At 42.5% G+C, this 20,404-nt stretch overlaps 1 protein-coding gene across 2 annotated transcripts; it reads left to right on the top strand.

The window, feature by feature from the left end:
• Positions 1-1,566: 1,566 nt before the first annotated feature.
• Positions 1,567-19,770, top strand: A1CF (APOBEC1 complementation factor; the record flags this gene model as incomplete). Of its 2 annotated transcripts, none has more annotated exons than XM_079536574.1 (11): positions 1,567-1,665; positions 4,064-4,198; positions 4,937-5,067; positions 6,437-6,679; positions 9,832-9,992; positions 11,566-11,663; positions 12,582-12,852; positions 14,296-14,480; positions 16,929-17,065; positions 17,730-17,863; positions 19,619-19,770. In XM_079536574.1, the coding sequence occupies 11 exons, from the start codon at positions 1,567-1,569 to the stop codon at positions 19,768-19,770; spliced, it is 1,746 nt and encodes a 581-aa protein (XP_079392700.1). The 2 variants fall into 2 exon arrangements, with proteins under 2 accessions (XP_079392700.1, XP_079392699.1); XM_079536573.1 differs by having other exon boundaries at positions 14,272-14,480.
• Between the last annotated feature and the right edge of the window lie 634 nt (positions 19,771-20,404).

Genomic DNA, 20,404 nt, shown 5'->3' with positions numbered 1-20,404 from the left:
CGAGATGTGGTATTCTCACTTGTCACTATGGCTTGCTCTCTCTACTCAACAAGAAGCCATCCCCTGGACTGAATGTTGCTGGAAATGATGTCACGGTTTGGGATGGATGTGACACACCTACTCAGATGGCAGGTGTGGGGACGTGTGGCACCTACGACAACACAGGCAAATGCATTTAGAGCAGCCAGGGAGCAAGGGAAGATGCTCTGAGCCTGCCCATCTACCTAGGACGCTGCTTGAGACAGAACTGAGAAGCTCAGCATTTATGGAAACACACTGAGGCTCAGCTGGTTAATTCCCAGCATGGTGGAGAGATGCGCCAGTGGCTCTGCTTGGCCTCAGTGCCAGAGGAAATCTCACCTTGTGCCATATCAAACCCAGCTCTGCAGAAGTCAGCAGGCATGGGAACTGTGAGCATCAGATGGATTCAGTGCTGTTCTTGACAAAGGTGTAATGGGGTCGTGGTTGGGTCCCTAGGCTCACTCTGTGCTTTCCTAGGTGTTAAAGAAGCCCTTTGATCTGAATAACATGAAAAAAAAAAAAAAAATCAAACACACTTAAATATGGGCTTGATTCTATGAAAGATAAACCAAAAAAATCAGACTCCAGTTGCTGCGGACAACATTCATTTTGCAATTAGAGATGGTGGAGAGCTATTGCGTGGTGCAGCCCAGCTTCCAGCACCTGCACATTGGTAGTAATTAAAACACCAGAGATCATTTGAACAGGACAAAATCAGAGACAAAGCAACCCACAAACCCAAGAATAAATAGCTCCAAAATCTGTCATTAAGCAGACGTCCTCGAGCTGAGCATGACATCTGCAGACCCATGATGCTTGCATAGACTCAAAGCTCACCATTGAGTGCAACCTGAAATTGTAAGCTGTGAGTTCTCAGAAATCCCCATGCCAGCATGTGTGGCCCAATTCAGTTGCAGATTTCAGCTTTATGGTATTTATGGCCCAAAAAATAAACTTAAAAAAAAAAAAAAATCTTCAATTAGGTATTATTTAAAACTGCAGTTCTGAATCAAAACATCTGAACCCAGGGTTGTCTCCGCCCTGAACTTAGATACAGGTCTGAGCACTCCCATGTTCCTGAGTTCTCAAAAACAGGCCACATCTGGCCCCATGTCTCATGTATCACAGAGCACTGGACACGGCTTGTACCAGACTCCTTTCCAGCACCAGCTGGGTGCTGTGGCAGGGAGGACTCACTGACGTGTGGTTAAAGTAAGGGCAGGCACCCTGCACTCATTTCCCTCCTAACACACATACACATGTGTGCAATCTCACTGGACAAAATCTGTTTCCACGTTTTAATCCTGTTTATTTTCAAGCACCGGGGAAGAGGGGGATATTTTTCTTTATTACATGGTCTGTAGTTGGTTTTATTTTTTCATTTTTTGAATCTCAAACTGACTGACTTATGAAGAATGATCCTGTTAGCTTTCTCAGGAGAGTGGACTTTCTCCTCCTAGCCATATTAATTTATTTAATTTATCTTAAATTTGATTACAGTGAGCACCCCTAATTAACCTGATTTTTTGCTGATAATCACTCACAATGGAATCAAATCACAAATCCGGGGATGGATTGACCGGCACACAGAAAGAAGCCGCCCTCCGTGCATTAATTCAGCGAACGGGATATAATTTGATCCAGGTAGGAACTCACAGTCACGTCCTTTCATGTGCAGTGTCTGGTTTCATCATGAAGCACCAGGGGCTCGTGCAGTGAATCTGCACACATGAAGCGTTCCTTGCTTCTTCCTCTGTCTCTGGTTTTCTCTAATCCACATATTACACAGATCTGTGTATAATAGGGGCTGTCTTTCGCGCAGCAGCACTGGATTCCTCCTGACAAACTATGGTAGGGGTGAAATAACAACAGAGCACAGCTATGTTTTGGGAGTGGTTAGTATAACTGTCTACGTGCTGTGGCTGCAGTGTCAGTGGAGCAGAGCAAACCCACTAAGCAAAAATTCAGGGGAGCTTGGGTCCAGATTTGGTCATGGTAAGTTCAGTGTGTGAGACCCAGATCTACCTTTGCATGCATAAAAGTGCAGGTGTCTCATGCCCAAAACCAAAGGTTTGCACTCAGTACGGCCTTCAGGGTCTCCAAGCACAAAGCCTCCTCTGGTTATAGCACATACAGAGTGGGCAGGTCCTTCAAAATCATTTCAATAAGTCTTCCTTAGTCAGCATGACCAAAACAAACTCCTTTTTCAAAAGCATTGGGTAGTAATATGACTGACCTTGCATCCTGGAAGAAGGAACTGAAAATGGTGAACTTTAGGCTGGTGGTTGCCATGAACTTGGGCTCGCTTTGCATAGCACTAGAGGGCACAAAAGTCCAAAGTAAAAGCTGAGACTCCTGGGAAAAAGCATTTTCATATAACCCTTCATTCTGTGCATGCCCCCAGACCAGGCTGACAGCTGGGATTGCTGCACTCAAGGAGCCTTTCTGTCATACAGGAGAAGATAAGTAGCATCTCTCTGTATTAGACTTCCTGTGATTTTCTTTATCCTGATTTTCAGACTTTTGTACAATTACATCTGGCAATAGCTCATTCCTAAACCACAGATTTCTGCCTACTCACCCACCCAGAGCCTTCTTCTTTCTTCCTACCTCTCCCTTTCTTTCAAACTTAACATTTTCTCTCTTTTCTTTTTCTTGAAATTCTCCTTTCCTTCCAAGACCTCATCAAGATGAGTTTGGTGAGATGCTGCCTTGAAGCCACAAATGAAGATGCTCTGGACTGAGAATAGACTTTTTCTCTCCCAGCATATAAGCTCCCACATATTTTGACAAAATGAAAAATGTTAACCACTTGTCTCTCACTCAACTTAAAACAGGATGCTAAAATTATGCCGCCCTTTTCAGATTGTTACTTATGAGATGAGCATTTCTCTAGATGACCAAAGGCTTCTTCCAGCCAACCTGTCAGTGAAGAGCACAGACAACCATAACAAAATATACAGCCATCGATTCTAACAAATGGCTCAAGAGACAGAACATCTTGTGCCATCACTGTGCTCAGTTCAGTAAACTGAGATCAGAGAAATAGCCATAAACATCATGATCTTCTCATTAGTTTTGCTGTGAAAATTAATTGGTAATTTCAAATACCTCCATCAATATGCTGGACCTATTTGCAAAACAGGAATGAGCGTGAATAATTTAGGGCTGGTTACAGGGTTAGGAAAACTGAAATTGATTGTGGTATATTCTTATTTTCCTGAAAGAACCCCTGCTTGCTGTAAACTTAAGTCCTTCATGCTTTCTTGGTAAGTCATCCATTCAGTCATTCTCTTTCCTGGAATAATCCAGGGTGGGAAATGACTATAGAAAATAGACAAAAAGAGAAAATTAACCGAAGTGTCAGCCCTCTGGACACAAGACATCACTGCAAGAAAAAGACAGCAGGAGAGGGAAAGGAGAGAAGTGGAGAAGATAGGAGGAAGAAGGGAAGAGAAAGAGAGGAATGGAGAAAAAGGGACAGAAAGAAAGAGAAAGAAAGCATAGAAATGAAGGAAAAGAGGAGAAGTATAGTAAAGGTGGTTTAAAATAGGACAGGATACCAGAGAGACACTAGCCTAGGACAAACGTAGGCTAAGTGGAAATAATTGGCTCGTCACGTCTTTGGGTATCACTGGGTGCCAAGTCCTGCTCCTTGCATAAAGAAAGTCCTGGCTAGCCAGGTGTCTCCTTTGCCCCAAATTGTCTGAGAGGGTGTTTGTCTCCAGACATATGAGTTGTGACAGCAGTCTCTCGCTGAAGGTACTGATGCATGTTTCTTAGAAAAATTCAGCTAGGTACAAATCAGACCTTTCACCAGCATAGTATCTGGGATACTCTGGGCACAGATTTGATGGTGGGACAGTATCTTGTGTTCTCTTTTCTTGAGTCCATAAGGATTGCTCCTTGAGAGGAAGGAGGGTGTTTGCCTCAAGCACTCTGGTAATGGCGTGTGTCATAAATTTCATTCCTCATAAGGGGTTGATGATGTCCTCGTTTGAAGTCTGCATTTAAACAGTTCTTTTTCTTTTTTCCACGGTAGGAAAATGGGCAAAGGAAATACGGTGGCCCACCCCCCGGCTGGGACGGCCCTCCGCCAGAGAGGGGGTGTGAGATCTTCATTGGGAAACTGCCTCGAGACCTTTTTGAGGATGAACTTATACCCCTGTGTGAAAAAGTAAGGCTTCGTGGCAGGCAATCACTGAGCAGAGATTATAGATGCTCAGCTCTGCCTTTCCAACCTCAACTAGAAGTTATCTGTCCCAGACTGCCCTTGGTTTAATGGCAGCCCTTCTGACCTCCTGCCACGATGCCTTCCCTCCGTGACCAGGTCTGATCTATTGCTAGAACTGGTCCTGCTTAGAGTATGAGGGACATTGTTCTCCCTATATTTGTTTAGCTGTATAAAACAAGCCTCCCTCCACCTAGGAAATGGACATACCCATCCAACTGCTGCACACAAACCTGAGCAGATGATACCATTCAGATGCCAATGACCATGCAGTCCTAATGCTGCCCCTCAGCCTTCCAGTTTCAGACCCTTTTTTTTCCTGGTGTCTCTACTGTATCTCAAAACTAGAGCACAGACTCCTTGATGGGAAGAGAACAGAAATCCCGGAGCTGCTAGAGTCAGTGCCAAACTCCCCTTTAACTCCTCCCTCCCACGACTCTTCTCACTTATGCACTTTCAGCCGTTTTTAATGATTTTTTCCATTTATCAGAAAAAAAGGCAAGAAAGTAGAATTGTGACTCAGTATATTAATCGTTCATTAGAATATAGATGATTATCTGTAGACAGAAGTATCCAAAGAGTTCTGGCATGATATAGCCAAGGAAGCATCTAGCCTTGTTGAAACACCTCTCCACCTTTCAGGCGAACATCTCTTTAAGGAATGACTTTTCTTCTGATTTACAGATTGGCAAAATCTATGAAATGAGAATGATGATGGACTTCAATGGCAACAATAGGGGCTATGCATTTGTAACCTTCTCAAATAAACAGGAGGCAAGGAATGCAATAAAGCAACTCAATAATTATGAAATTAGGTAAGCATGGCAAACACTTTCACTTCTACTTTAAATCACATGCTGTATTAATCTGTGTTAATTAATTTTTGTCCCAACAGCCTAAAGAAAGCTTCTTTAGATACTTAAACTTTGTAGGAAGTCACTGTTTATTTGCCTGTGCAGTCATTGCTTTATACTCTAGTCCAAAGGCAGTGCATAGCACTCAGTCTCAAAATCTTTTGCAGGATATTTCTTCTTTAAAGATAAACTAAATATCTGGAAAAAATATTTTGCTTTGAATCAAATTAACAGACATTGAACCACTGTTGTTATGTTTCCTTCTGGGCTTTTGCTGATATATTCCTATCCACAGTGTCTCACTTGAGCTGTACTGCAGATACATTCAGAGAAACAGAGCAATTGCAAAAAAACCCAACAAAATATGATAAAAACCAATTGACAAAACAGTGACATTTCTTAATAGGTAGAAACAGAAAAATTCCTCCTGTTTGTGACTAAAAATGGGGAACAAAACACACAGAAATCAACAACATATGGATCTATCAATACGTTTTGTTTTGATTTCATCTCTAGTTGATTTTTTTCCAGTTCAAAGTGGGATGAGTAGATGTCTCTGCTTAGAAGCATTTGGAGATCAACCAATTTTAAGGCTCTTATTTTATTTGTTCTAAATTGTGATTGTGTTTGCTTTACCAGCAGCCCTAAGAATGAGCAAGTTGCAAGGTACAAAAGGGAGTATGGAAATGAGATTTTTATCAGAGGCTGGAGGGTCTTACATATCAGACTTGAGCCACTTCTACCTCCTCCTCTTATTCTGCTTGTTCCAAAGACTGTTCTAAAGAAGTTAAATTCAAAGTTTTTACTTCTCAAGACCTGCAGGAGGTACTTAGAGCACAAAGTAGTGAGCAAAGTGCCCAGTAGGAAATTTTTCCTTGCAGTCTGCACAGCAATGGGCATCAGTAAACTCTGAAATAGTGTGTCCTCGTAACAAGGGATTTTCTTTCTCCCAAAATCCCAGCTGTGAGGCTCACTATGAAGCTATGAGTCATGGTGGACAAAACAAATCTGGCTTACACTGATGGCAAATCAAGAGTCCCTGAGATGTCTAGTTGGTCTGTGTAATTACCCAGTAGCAGCTGTTTTTGGAATTAGTAGAAGGGAGAATCCCAGGAGTCAAAAGGAAAATTTTGCTCAGGTTTCTTCTCAATTCCCTGCTTTACTTTGATGTCAAATATAGCAGAGCCTTCACTTTGGATCTAAACCCTTGCACTGAGCAAGATCACCTGAATTTCCATTCCAAACGGCTTGTGTTTTGGGACAAAAAGGAGATTTTTTTTTCCCTCTCTCCAAGTGCTCCTGATTAGCCAGCAATGTCATTTATCCACAGGAATGGGCGTCTACTCGGAGTCTGTGCCAGCGTGGACAACTGCCGCCTGTTTGTGGGGGGGATCCCCAAAACGAAGAAAAGAGAGGAAATTTTAGCAGAGATGAAGAAAGTTACAGACGGAGTCGTGGATGTCATTGTGTACCCTAGTGCAGCTGATAAAACCAAAAACCGGGGCTTTGCTTTTGTGGAATATGAAAGCCACCGGGCAGCAGCAATGGCCAGGAGAAAATTGCTCCCAGGTTTGTACAGGTGCTGAGGGCGGTAGGGGCAGCTTCAGTGTAGCAGATGCATGTATGCACCTTGCAGTACAGAAATCTCCAACTATGTAACCAAGAAAGCAAACACTGCTTGGTTTCTCATCTTGGTTGCCAATGATTCACTTTAAGCAAGGAGGTCCCTGGTATGCTGGGCTGGCTGCTGGAGATGCCCTTAATCTGGCGTATGGTATAGGGGACTCTGCAGACCCTAATTTGCTGCCATGCTCATTCGCCAGGCACCTCATTTAGGAACCTGAAATGATTAAAATATAGCTAGATGGATCTAGCTGTGCGTATCCATTCAGCCCTGTTACAGGATATATATTATCCTGTGTTCACCTAGTTTCCAAATAAAACATCTATGATCACTTGGGAAGCATCACTTGGGGAAGGATCTAGGAACATACTCAGCTTTGAAAATGTACTGAGGATGCTCCTGAAAACTAGTATTTTTCATCTAGGAAAGAAACCTCAAAAGAGGAATTGTTCTAGAATATAAATAACATTGATAATAATTCTATGTCATTTAGTGCTGGGGTCATTGTGAAGCAGAGAGGATTGATAGGTGATAAACAAAGGTAATACTTAATTGCATTTGCATTGATTCCACTATTGTTTTTTTTCTCATGCTTTTGGTTGCTCAGCAGCTCCAGTACTGCTTTGTCAAAGCCAGCTCACTTGCTGATGAAAGTATTAAATAAACCTGCTTTGAGACTTGTCCCTCTCTCATCAAGCTCACCAATCTTTAATTCTTTCTATATGATGGTCCATTAAAATCATGTCTTTAAAGTCATCTTGTCAAAAATGAGCAGGTTTTCAAGTGTTAGTATCTATCTTAGTATTAGCTATAGAGAGATATCTCACACTGACTCTTTTTCTTTGTATTCTGTGCTTTCTGCATCAGTATAGCATACTCCTAGTTAGAAGAATGCTTACTGTTAGTTTTTGCCTCAGCACAGCTTTGTCATGAATTCTATATTGAGAAAGAAGGAAGAAGCAAAGACAGGCACCTGCACTGATGGCAGCCTTGAGGGAGCAATACATTTGAAATCCTGAGCAGAGACAGTGAAACAGATGGGAATGAGCGTGTAGCCATGAGCAGCCCTGTACAGTGTGCTAGTGATTACAAATGCAGGGACATTTCTGATAGACCTGAGCAGGAGCCAGAGTCTTCTGAAGTTGCAAACATACGGGAGGAGTTTGAAAAAAGTTTCAAGCCAGGACTGAATTGTGTCTCCAGCTGATGCACTGGATGAACGTGAAATAGAATATAATTATTAAGGTATTTCTTTGACACTCTCTTCTTTCTGAGGGAGCATGTAGAAGAGGTAGAAAAGCTCAAGAAGTAAAATGCTATTTATGAAAACCTTGTCTTATCTCCAGGTTGAATAAGAAGATAGGAGAAGCCTGGGTTCTAGCAAGCTGATAGTGCAGGAACCAAGCTTACTTTCTTACTACGAATCAGCCAGGTCATTATTTTGGCCACTTAGCTGAAAATGGCAACATTGAAAAAGGAGCATTACCTGACTAAGCGACCTGGTCTGGTGGAAGGTGTCCCTGCCTGTAGCAGGGGGGGTGGAACTAGATGATCTTAAAGGTCTCTTCCAACCCAAACCATTCTATGATTCTATGATTTTATTTTAGCTGGCTGCTGTTAGCTGCCATCTTTTTCTTCCCACGTCAGACTGAGCAGCACAAAAACCTGAATGTAAATCCCATGGACCTCTGCAGATCCTAGCTAATTCACAAGCCTTCCCAGCAAGGAGTAGAACGTTCGCATTTTGTTTCTTCAACTTTTCAGTCTTATTACAGAGAAAAAAAAAAAAAAAGAAAAAAAAAAAAGAAACAGGTCTCCAAATTCTACCTCTTCTCTCAAATTTTCTTGTATTTTGGAGCTCCCATCCCATCCTAGGTATATAATCCAAGTGGAGATGCCATTTTTAAGATCTCTCCAAAAACGCTTACTGAGAGTTTCACTTTCTCTCTGCAAGCTTCTCCTAAGTTTTAGTATGTTTTCGGGTCTTGGAGGACCCAAGCTTCACGTCATAAAGATAAAAGAAGAAAAAGAAAACCACAGACAGGCCTGGTTACTCTTTTTAGGGAAATGTTCAAAGGAGACAGACATTTCATTCTTTTGGGGGAATATCCAGCAGTGATCATATTTACAAGTCAGAGAATGGTCCTTACTGTGCATCCAACGCCATGGTTTGCTGGGCTGATAAAAACTGTCAGAGAAAAAGCAGGTCACAGGAGACAGCAGATGTACAGCTCTGGGTTTTGAGGAGAGGCCTTATTTCAGCCACTCTTGAAGAGCAGTGGGAAAAGGTCTCCTTGCAGGAGACAGAATGGACTAGGCAGCAATGGTTATTGCAACATCACATGGCTTTGAGGCAAAGCTGTAGCCATCAGTTTTCATTATGTATTGAATATCACTAATTGGCTAATCAATTACTTAATGGGTTAGGTAACTCCATGCAGATGATGACGGACTTCAATGTGATTGATAACACGATGACATAGTTTTTAACTATCTCTTCATTTGTTCCTTTTATTTTCTGCCCCTCAACAGCTCAGTCCCTTGTGTATAAAACCCATATTGCTTCTCCTCCACAACCTCATTATTTTTTGTTTCCCCTTTTTCTACTCCTGCTGCAACTTCACCCAATTGCACTTGCCCATGCAACTTCAAATACTTGCACATAGGGACATCTTTACTTTTACTATTTCACTTCATCCAATGGGACTTCTGGATCCCTTTTCAATTATCTAGGGAATTAAAAATTTGCATCCAACAGGGATCTTTAGAAGAGAAGTATATTCATGAAAATATTTCCCTTAGAGAGTGCTTCAGGGAATGCAGATGCTAGTGAGTCATGCCGTATTTTCACTTTTAAAAATTCCGGCTGCTGCATTTCTGCAGCATCTAAGGTGTTAGTGGGAGTACGTTGAAAGTGGGAGCATCTGTTTTTGGAAATGAGTTAACTGAAAGGCAGTACTTTCTGCTAGAAAGACTTCGTTCAGTTCCTTTTGTAGAATTGTCCTACTCTACTGTTGACACTGCATACGAAATACTCTGTGAGCAGAAGTGAGAGGAACAAAGCCTGTCTGGCACTGACGATGTCAATCCTTTAAAGGAAGGATTCAACTGTGGGGACACCCTATTGCTGTTGACTGGGCAGAGCCAGAAGTGGAGGTGGATGAAGACACTATGTCATCAGTAAAAATTCTCTATGTGAGGAACCTCATGCTCTCAACCACAGAAGAGACCATAGAGAAGGAGTTCAACAACATCAAACAAGGTAGGAACTCAGTGACATAGTAGCCCTTAAGTAAGTACAGCTACTGCAAATGGAAATAATTTTTCATTCATAAAATGCCAAAAGAAGAGACAAAAATAACAGTTTTTCCACTATAAAATGTTTGCGTGTAATGCCACAAAAATTGTCCTTAGGCTGAACTCCTATCCAACATGCACACCATGTCATTCCACTAAGGGCTGCTAAATTCCCAGCTACTGACACTATCACCCTTTTTATGACAACTGGCAACTGGAAGAGATCCAAAGTGATGCGTGGGGATACCCATGTCATAAAAATGATTTTGAGTCATTTGTGTCTTCCTTTAAATGACTTAGTAAAACAACTGGGTAATTTCAGCTTCCTTCATCTACAGAAAGGAATGATGACAGAAATAACAGCTGTGATTTAAAACAACTGCTCTTCATCAAATCTATCTAAATGCTGAATTCTACTGAGAATACGATCAAACAAGGCAGCAAGAGGCTGCAGTGATTCACCTCCTGCTTCAGTTAGCTGCCACCAGGAACACTACTTATGCATCCCAAGTCATAATACCCTATAAGTATTACCCTTACATCTGTGCCAAATCCAGAGCTGAAGGGCTTCTTTAGAAACAGGCATCACCGAAAAGCCCTGCCCCCGCTCCCAAGAGCTCAGCAAAAATCCCCTTCCCTGGAGAATTTTCCATTCAGTTAAATGGGCTCCAGCCTTCAGCAGCTCAAGTGGGGTGATGCTAAAAGCTAGGTTCAATAATGCAACATGCTTTCAAGGAGAGGAAGGGAAATTTTCAAAACCCAGAGAGTTAATTAAAATCTTGACTTGTAAACAAGGCATCAGCATACAGTGCCTGTAATTTTGGGCTTAGAAAATAACTGATCCCAGGGGGACACAAAGGGCTGCTTATCGTCTCATTGCCATTTTGCAGACGTACAGGCTGCTCTAGCTGTGGGTTGGGACAGACTTCATTTAGTCCCCTGGAGCTCCTAATGTTTCCCTCTAAATATTTTTTCTTCTGCAGTTATTTAAGTAAGTGCTTTCTTGCAGCAATAACATATTTCCCTGTATACCAGTTCAGCTTTAAAAGGGAAGAAAGCAATAGAAGAGTAATTCTGGATCTGTTAGCTGTATTTCCAAGATATGTTTGGGGGTGTAAGTTCATACCAAGTGCGTATGAAAACAGAGATGGTGATCACACACAGTACTGTGACTTGTAGCTAACCAGGTCCCAGGTGCCTTGCTCAGCCCTTCAGGTCCTGAGAATCCGTTACAGAAGGGAGACATAAAACCAAAGACAGCCTCAGAGTATTTTGGACAGGATCAAACCACTTCGGTTTAATGGCAATCTCGATGTTGTCTGAACAAAAAGTGTTTCTATTTTACTTGAAATCATACAGCCATTGTCTTCATTTTTCCATGGTATATACATCTTAAGACGTATGAAGAAACCATACACTTTCACTCTTCCACTTAGCTTTTGCTCTCCAAGGGTTCGCAGCCCAACACAATTGCTCATTCTGATCTATACTTTCCAACAAACACACATTTTCAACTGATATTCCAATGTTTTCCATAGGTGCAGTAGAGAGAGTAAAGAAAATCAGAGACTATGCCTTTGTGCACTTTAATAAAAGAGAAGATGCAGTCGATGCTATGAAAGCCTTGAATGGGAAGGTAAAGCTGCTGTAAACATGAATTTGTGGGACTTATTTACACAATAATACATATAATGTAGCTAAAACAAAGCTGCCTAGCTTATTAGTTACAAAAACATCCTGAAGGTCCTAGCTTTTTTCAGTCCACAGGTAGATTTTATCGTGGGGAAAAAAAAAAAAAAAGAAAAGAAAAGAAAAGAAAAGAAAAGAAAAGAAAAGAAAAGAAAAGAAAAGAAAAGAAAAGAAAAGAAAAGAAAAGAAAAGAAAAGAAAAGAAAAGAAAAGAAAAGAAAAGAAAAGAAAAGAAAAGAAAAGAAATGAAAAAAAGAAGACAAAGCAGTGCCAAAATGAGATCTAGAAAAAGAATGGTTTTGAGTTCCCTCGGCTTGTGCTCTCATGCTTAGTTCACGTTCACCAACAGAAACACTGGAAGAGAAAGCATGTGAATGGCAGAGAGGGACAAACAAGGTCAACTCTAAACATCTGCTCTAAATTTGGAGGCAGACTTGCAAGGAGCTTCCTGTACTTAGTACTTTTTTGCACTGCATGCAATTCACGGTGCTGTAATGCAAGAGTTTTTCCCAAAGAGGTGTTAACCCCGCTCCTATTCTTAGTGCTACTGCTGTGTCCCATAGGAGAACTTATAATCCGGATGATCTACATACTGCTTTGGAGGGAAGGGAAACTTTTCAAAAGGTTTCACAACTTTGCTAATTCAGTTAAATAGCCCCTGCTGGCTGGCGTCAGGGCTGGATGCTCTATCCAGGTTGAATATTCATTTACCCAATGCCTTTTTCCATCCATGGGAGGGTTCAGGTTTGGGTAGTTTTCTCAGTTTTCCCATTTTATTAATAAACCACACGGGGAAGCTGCCTTCTTAGGATAATCCTCTTGTATTTTGGAGACTGCCTCACCCTTGCGCTTCCTCTGGTGTGCAGGTGCTGGATGGGTCCCCCATTGAGGTGACATTAGCCAAACCCGTTGACAAGGACAGCTATGTTCGATATACCCGGGGCACGGGTGGCAGAGGAGCCATGCTGCAGGGAGAATATACCTATGCCTTTGGACATGTCTACGACCCTGCTGCCACCTACTTGGGTGCCCCAGTGTTCTACGCACCCCAAGCCTATGCAGCCATACCCAACCTCCACTTCCCAGCCACCAAAGGCCTCAGCAGCAGGAGCATCATCCGTCCCCCATCCATCAGAGGTAACTCCAGTCTTGACAATACTCAGCTCTAGCAAGCTAACTCTTCCTGTGGTTGGAGGCTATTCCCTTGTTCAGTTCTGTGCTTTGGCCTTGCCCTGGATCCTGCATCCCTTTGAAAGAGGGATAGGAAAGAGTTTGTAGTCACTGTCCTTCCCAAAAGGCATGGTCATATTCCAGCAGACTAATCAGGGAATGAAAAAATAACCAGTCCCCAGAACGAGCTTGAAACAGCTTCCAGATCTCTCTCCTTCCAGGGTAAATAAGTTGAGAATCCTCCTGGTTTTGCCCCAGCAGGGAAAACCAAGTAACACAATTTTCCTTGCCCTTCAAAGCCAGCTCCATCAACTGGCCACAGGCTGTGCCCTTTGCAGTAGATCCCCTTCGCTTCAAAAACTACAAGGAAATTTTTACCAGTCCAAGTGCTTTCTGACCCAAAGCTGCAGCATTTCCTAGGGAGTTTAAAACTGTGATGAAGCAGTGTGAGGAACCAGAACAGAAATAAATCAACAAACAAGAAATTAATATTGTGCTTTGGGATATGTGATTTTTTTAAAACATATAATAATTTTTGTAAATATTTATTATAATTATATGATAATTTTATCAAACAGTATTTTGATTAATTTTAATCTAACAATAATAGCCTATGAAAACAGAATATTTACGAAGGTAGCTGAGATTCTGTCTTTGAACCCATATGGGTTCATATGGGACATTTGGGACCAAAGCAAATCCCCACACTCAGGCAACCCAACCTCTGGTACATGCAGAATTAAGTTTGGGGGCAATAAAAAAAAAAAAGAGAGACATACCCTTGGTCTGTCTTTCAAAGATAGTGCCAGTGGTAGCAACCTCGTGCCTTCAGCCCTGTAGCCGAAGGGATCTCAATGCGGCTAAGGTGCCAGCCCACCAGCCCTCTCTTGCCTTTCATTCTCCCCAAACTCCCAAGCATGGTTCTTTAAACAAAAATGTAATGGGGGTTGAAAACTAGGCTTTGTTTCATATAAGGGAGGAGTTGTCAAATATCTAAGTTCCTCTAGAAACTGAATTTATATTGGTGAGTGGTGAGAGATACTTAACTCTTGATTACAAATCTGGTCAGAAAGGTGTCACAAAGTAAAAACTGACTTGTGTGGAAAGTTGCACTTCCTCTTGGCTGCTTAGGGCACAGGAGATGGAACTGGGTCAAGAGGAAGCAGGGTTCCCCCAGCACTTCACACTTCCACCCATTCCAGATCCAAAAGATGCAACAACGATGCCGAGCCACAGCAATAGGCTGCTGGGGGCACCTGCCTACCTCCTTCCCAAACTCCAGCTTCCCAAGCCAAAAGTCAGTGAGCCTAACTTTTCCATTGCAGGGACAATCAGGGTAACTTTTCCGGTGATTTGATTCAGTTTAATGCCTTCTTACATTCCTAGAAATTTACATGAATGTACCTGTAGGGGCTGCGGGAGTTAGAGGACTGGGAGGTCGCGGCTATCTGGTGTACACGGGCCTGGGGCGTGGATACCAGCTCAAAGGAGAAAAGAGGGGAGAGGATAAACTCTACGACCTCTTGCCAGGAATGGAGCTCACGCCGATGAACCACGTCACACTAAAGCCCCAAGGCGTCAAACTTGCTCCTCAGGTACGTGCAGGAAAGGTGGGCCAGGGAACTTAGCCTAAGTTGCTACCAGAAAAACAGCCCCTGCTTGAATTTGCATTGGTGATTGAAAACTACATCCATTCATAAATCTTTAAATACGTGAAACAACGATAATAGCACTATTTGCATCCTGCAGTGTGCAATTGCCTTGCTGGAGGACACTTCCCACTCTCCTTTGAGGCAAATTCTTATGAGCTCCCACGGGTACATGATGAAATCCAATTATGATTCTCCATCCTTAAAAACACTGTGGAGTAAAGAAATACTCAACTAAAACAGACACAATAAATAAAATGCGTACTTTGGGACTTCAAAAAGGAACTATTTCGCACAAATAGAAAAATAATAGCGTCTTTGCTGGGAAAAAAAAAAAATAGAATCATCTGTTTTCCAAACTGGCCCTGGCACTGCACAGAGCTCTGCTGCCACAGTGCTATTACTCCAATGCAGTACAAAGAAGGAAAAATAATGGAGTACATCATCTAGGTGTGTGTATGCACATAAGCTCATGCTGTCTCCTGTGACATGGCAAGAGAGCAGGGCTTGACTGAAGCTGAGAGACAAAATCCCAAGTCATAGATTCGTGTCCCAAGAATAACCATGGGACAATAGCCGGCCAAATGCTGCAGCTCAGGGTGCATGAGGAGCCTGTGGCATGGTTGTGTGCATGGCAGTGAGATCCAGATTGACAGCTAGGGATGGAGCAGAACAAACCCAGAAAAGGTCCCAAGGTTTCACAGGACACTTCTCTTCCAGCAGCTCCCCTCCATTTGAATCATCCAAGAAGTTGCACCCTGGATATGAAAATGTATCTCTGATAACATTTAAACTGACACAGCACTCCATTTACCAAATGTCTATAAAACAACCTTTTCTCCTTCAGAAACCTGCAGAATGGATTTTTCCTTCCCCTGCACAGTTTCACTGTTCTTTACTCCAAGTTACCAATGTATAAGAGGGGTGAAATAGCCTGACCGTTGCTGCACTGCCTTAAAGCAGGTGTAGTTCAGCATTTTTGCTCTTCCAACCCACGATGAACCCTTCCACTGCCAGGTCAGTGTGTGCCAGACAACACAGAAACAGCACTGACCACTCGCAACACCAATTTTGGGGGGCATATTTTGCCAACAGCTGAGTTCCCTAATTGCTCACTACTGCCATTTCACAACAGCACATCCCACTCAGTCCAGCTTATTTCAAGACAGCCTCATTCATACCTGTGAGCTGGTCCCTGATGCTTACCTCCATCTTTATAAATGCATTTCCATTACTGAGAATTTACATGGTGATGTAACATGGCAAAAACAACATCCGTACAGAGACTTTGGGACAGCAGGGAACAGTTGTCACTGCAGCCAAGAAATCTGATTAACTGGGTGGGGTACATGCACAGAGCAGCAAACTTCAGAGCTATATCTACAAGATGTAAAGCAGCATTAACATTTACATTTTACACGTAGTTTTTAAATAAGGTGTGCTGCAGGAAGGTTTAGACTGTAGGTACTGAGGATCTCCGGTACAACCCAGTTCTCAGCTTCATGCCTGGGGACATTCCTATTTCAATAGACAATCACAACTTTTGATCTTCTGTCCTGCTTTGGAGTTCCAAATTGCCTTCCTGTGTCACTGAGATGCAGATCCTTCCTGCACTGAAAAATGGCTGGGGAGACCCCACCCTCTGCTCAAGTAGGAAAAGCCCCAAGACTCAGCGACTACTCAGCTGAGCAGTGAGTGCGGTGCAGCTACCCCCACAGCTGGTGGGGGAGCACAGAAGCATGGCATGGCATCAGACCCAAATGGGACAGAGAGCCTGTGGGTTAAAACTAAGAATACAAAGTAAAACCAAGAGCGTTTCCAGAGAGTGATTCCCAATTACTGTGGAATAAGCTGTGCTCAGTCCAAGGGCAATGCGATTCAGCATTTCTCTTTCAAACGAGGAACAGAAATCGTCTATTGAAGCCTGAATAATTAATTGGATGGAAACACAGACTTTTCTTCTTTCTTTACACTGTACCCATTGAGGGAGGGAGGCACCAGAGCAGTGAAGATAAATGCAACTGTGGTACTTTTAGAACATTAAAAGACATACATAGATGGAGCTTTTGGGGAGAATTCAGATAGAACTGTGCAGATAATAGAAATTACAGAATGAAATGGCTAATCAGCAAAATGACTTCCAACTTAATGAGGTAACGATTAGCTTCTAGAATTGAGGCATTTTTAAGGTATAATATGTTAGATGGATCTTGTATTTCAAGGTGAGCTGTAATATCTTATCTGTGGTTTACTTTTACATTGAGACCTGAGGAACCTGCCTCTGCACCCTGGAAAACCCTCCTCCAGGGAGGAGGTTGGGCAGTGCAGGGGCTGAAGTTGGGGCAGGAGGCTACATGCAGCAATTAACCTCAGCGAATCCCTTCTTCTTCATAGATCTTGGAAGAAATCTGCCAGAAGAATAACTGGGGACAGCCTGTTTACCAGCTGCACTCTGCAATTGGCCAAGACCAAAGACAGCTCTTCCTGTACAAAATCACCATCCCTGCCCTCGCCAGCCAGAACCCCACCATGTACGTAACTATCTAAGTTTTCTGAAATTTTTAAAAGCATATTTAACATAACATCTGTCTGCAAAACACAGTGGCACGTGTTCTATTTCCAGGGTTATTTTGTTGGTTGTTTTTTTGTTTCGTTTTGTTTAGGGAGAAAATCATCCACAAGCTAAAAAGAAAACAAAAAAAAACAATAATGATTTCTGCCATGTTTAGTAGGCTCCTTATGGTGGTTCAGGAGTTACAAACAGCTAGAAATCAGCAGGCAAAGGAGTGCATATTAGAAGGAAAATGAAACATACAATAGTCCACAAAGGGAAAAGAAAACAGCTGGTAGGAACATGATGCTAATTAGGCCTCAAATATGATCTTAAGCACTTCTGATCTGAAACACTGTTTGTAGTATATTTTAATGAGAAGGAAAGACTGCAGCAGGGTTTCCTTTGGAGTGAGAATAGCACGCTCTGAAAAGATGTTGTGATCAAAACGAACACAGGACTGATAATCTCAGTGAATAAGCCGGGCTGCTACAAGGAGCGAGGCAGTGTTAATGCATCAGCACAATAACACAGTGTTTCTATTCGATATGTGATATCATGCCAACTATGGCTGGATTAAAATATTACGTAGGAAAGGCCTAGAGAGAGGAAAAAAAAAAGTTAATAGGTTGTTGTGTTCACAGCCATCCCTTCACACCTCCCAAGCTCAGCGCCTATATCGATGAAGCCAAAACCTACGCCGCAGAGTACACCCTGCAGACACTGGGGATTCCCACTGAAGGAGCAGAGGTACCTCCTGCAGCACCAGCTTTTCCAGGTATATCAGTGTCTGTATAGTGCTGTTATTTTTCCTACATTATTCCTTATATGTGTCAGGAATTAACACACTCATGGCTGCTGAGTTGCAGATGCCTCCCTTCAATGGGAGCGCCAAGAAGGACACAGGACCAGATGCTTTCCACATCCGTGATGCATCACCTCTGTGGACTTGATGGCTATGCCCAAGCCAGTGCCACTCTAGTTGACTGATCCATGATCAGTCATCCTCTTCTAGCATTCCAGCTCCCTTTGAATCAACACACTGAGTTTCACTTGCCAAAAAAAATGGCACAGACGTGAAAGCCAGATCTGATCCCATTTTTCTCCCACCTCTACAGGGAGGTTTGTTTTTCCCAAGAACTCTTGTAACGACCCAAAAGAGTTTGGGAAATCATGAAAAATATAAGCCAGGTACAGGAATCCAGCTTGCAGCCATCGCGTTTTGCTCTCCAGTGTAATGGGTATTCTGATGTAGTGGGAATAGCATTTGCCAAGCTGCACATGAGGAATGCATTAGTCAGTACTACTGAATTGTTTGGAGTGTCTCAAGGATGGATTAAAAAAAAAAATCTATCCGTCTTCCTGCCACAGGAGTCCACAAAAGCCACAGAAAAATCAATTTGTCTGGGTTTGTGCAAGCTTCCGCAGTGTGGAAACCAAATGGGCTCTTTATTGAATCCAGTCCCCACTTACTGCTTAATTATAATCTCTCATTTTTCTTTCATCCACCCTTATTTATTTGTCTTGGAAACTCAACAAATAGACACACATTAATATTTCTGCCAGCAGCACACACCAGTGCTTGGCCTGCACTCACTGGAGCCCCACATAGATCAGGCCATGCCCAGGTAGCAGCTCATTTCTCTCAGGATTGTGCCAGACACATCTTAAACAACATATTTCTTAATTCCCAACCAAATTGCACCTCACTTTGCTGATGGAAAGAAAATACTATAAGTGACAACAACATTGAAGTCATCATGAATTCCTCAAGCTTCCCCCCAAGGTACCACCTTCAATGAGGCAACATACTCCTGCATTGCCTGATATCTCCATTTCCTGCCCCAAGAAAACTGCAGATCTGACTGACCTTGAGTCAATCCCATTGGTTTGGTCAAAGATTTTGGATCTGGGAGGTGTAGTCTTGTAGCAGAGCCAACAGGCACTCCAGTTACTCTGCCCACTTTGGAGCATCATCTCAATTCTTTATTCACTCACAGCAAAATACTGTGGTCCAGTTGATGAGTTACTATATATACTCTGCTTTCAGACAAAGCATCCCCAAATGATGTTTGTTTTCCCAGTGATTCATTTTGAATCAGCAAAGCTAACATTTTCCCATAGAAAATTTCAAAGCCTTGAGTCCACGTTTCCCATTAGAAACCGATAGGAAAAAAATCCAGTTTGCTAAATATTTTCTCCTTTATACTGCATAGAGCATTTTCCCTCCTCTCTAACACGGCTGTCCCAAATTGCATGTATTTGGGCCACAAAGGATGTCAGAGCCACGTTTTTCCCCAGCTGTGCCAATGTCTTCTCTAGAAAGATGACCAAGTTTTCTCTGCAGTGCTTCTTTTCCTTTGTAACGTGTGGTGAGCTGTGTGAAGAACACCTGTCTTCCCTTTAATGAATTGTTTCCTACATGATTCCTGTTGACAACAGCCTTCCCGCTAAAAACAAACACTAGGCAGTGGTAGATTTTTAATGCCTTTTCATGAATCCGCATTTCTTCTCTTTCTGTTTCCCCTCGCAGGATACACCATTGCTAATGCTGCCTCAGCAGTCACAGCCACTCAGCTCAAACAGGCAGTGACGATGGGACAGGATTTGGCCACATACGCAGCATATGAAGCCTACCCTGCCTTCGCAGTTGCTGCACGCAGTGATGGCTATGGAGCATTTTAGTCCTGTCTTTGTGAGTTTCCTTAAATCAGGCACGGGTAGGAAAATTTTCAGTCTGGTAATTCTTACACCCTCGTGATTTTAACCTAATCTGTCACCCGAAGTTAATTTTTAGTCAGAGTTTCATTCTGTTAGTTCTTTAGTTTCATTATAGGACATTAAGGGAGAAGGAAAATTAAAAAAATTACTCAAAATCAGATTTCACATTAGAAAGCAAAATCTCAGCCCAGGAAACCAGTGGTTCTCAGGTGTGTTTATGTATATGTGTATATACACATGTGAATATAAACACCATTGTATGTGTGTTTACAAGCCACAAACCGTGCTGAAATCAGTCTTTCCCCTGGAGGTTTTGATGTGGGGCTCCGTGGGAAGGAGAGCGTGTCCCAGCAATCCCCAGTACACAGCAATACTATCCTCTGTTCACCCCAAACCATCAGCCAGGCATACACCAGAATTTCTCCAACCAGGCAGAAAACAGCCAAAGGAAAGAGCCATTGATCATAAATGTGTCTGCCCAGACTTACAGGCTTCTTTGTACTCTCCTTCATGATGATCCGATTTTAACCAAGAGGCACGCTTTCAGGAGAGTTTTGTCTCTGGCTTTGCTACTTCCAGCTGTACCTACAATCACAAA

The sequence above is a fragment of the Tetrao urogallus genome, assembly GCF_951394365.1.
Source record: "Tetrao urogallus genome assembly, chromosome: 5".
Classification (NCBI taxonomy): domain Eukaryota; kingdom Metazoa; phylum Chordata; class Aves; order Galliformes; family Phasianidae; genus Tetrao; species Tetrao urogallus.
This window is presented reverse-complemented; position numbering and strand designations above follow the sequence as displayed.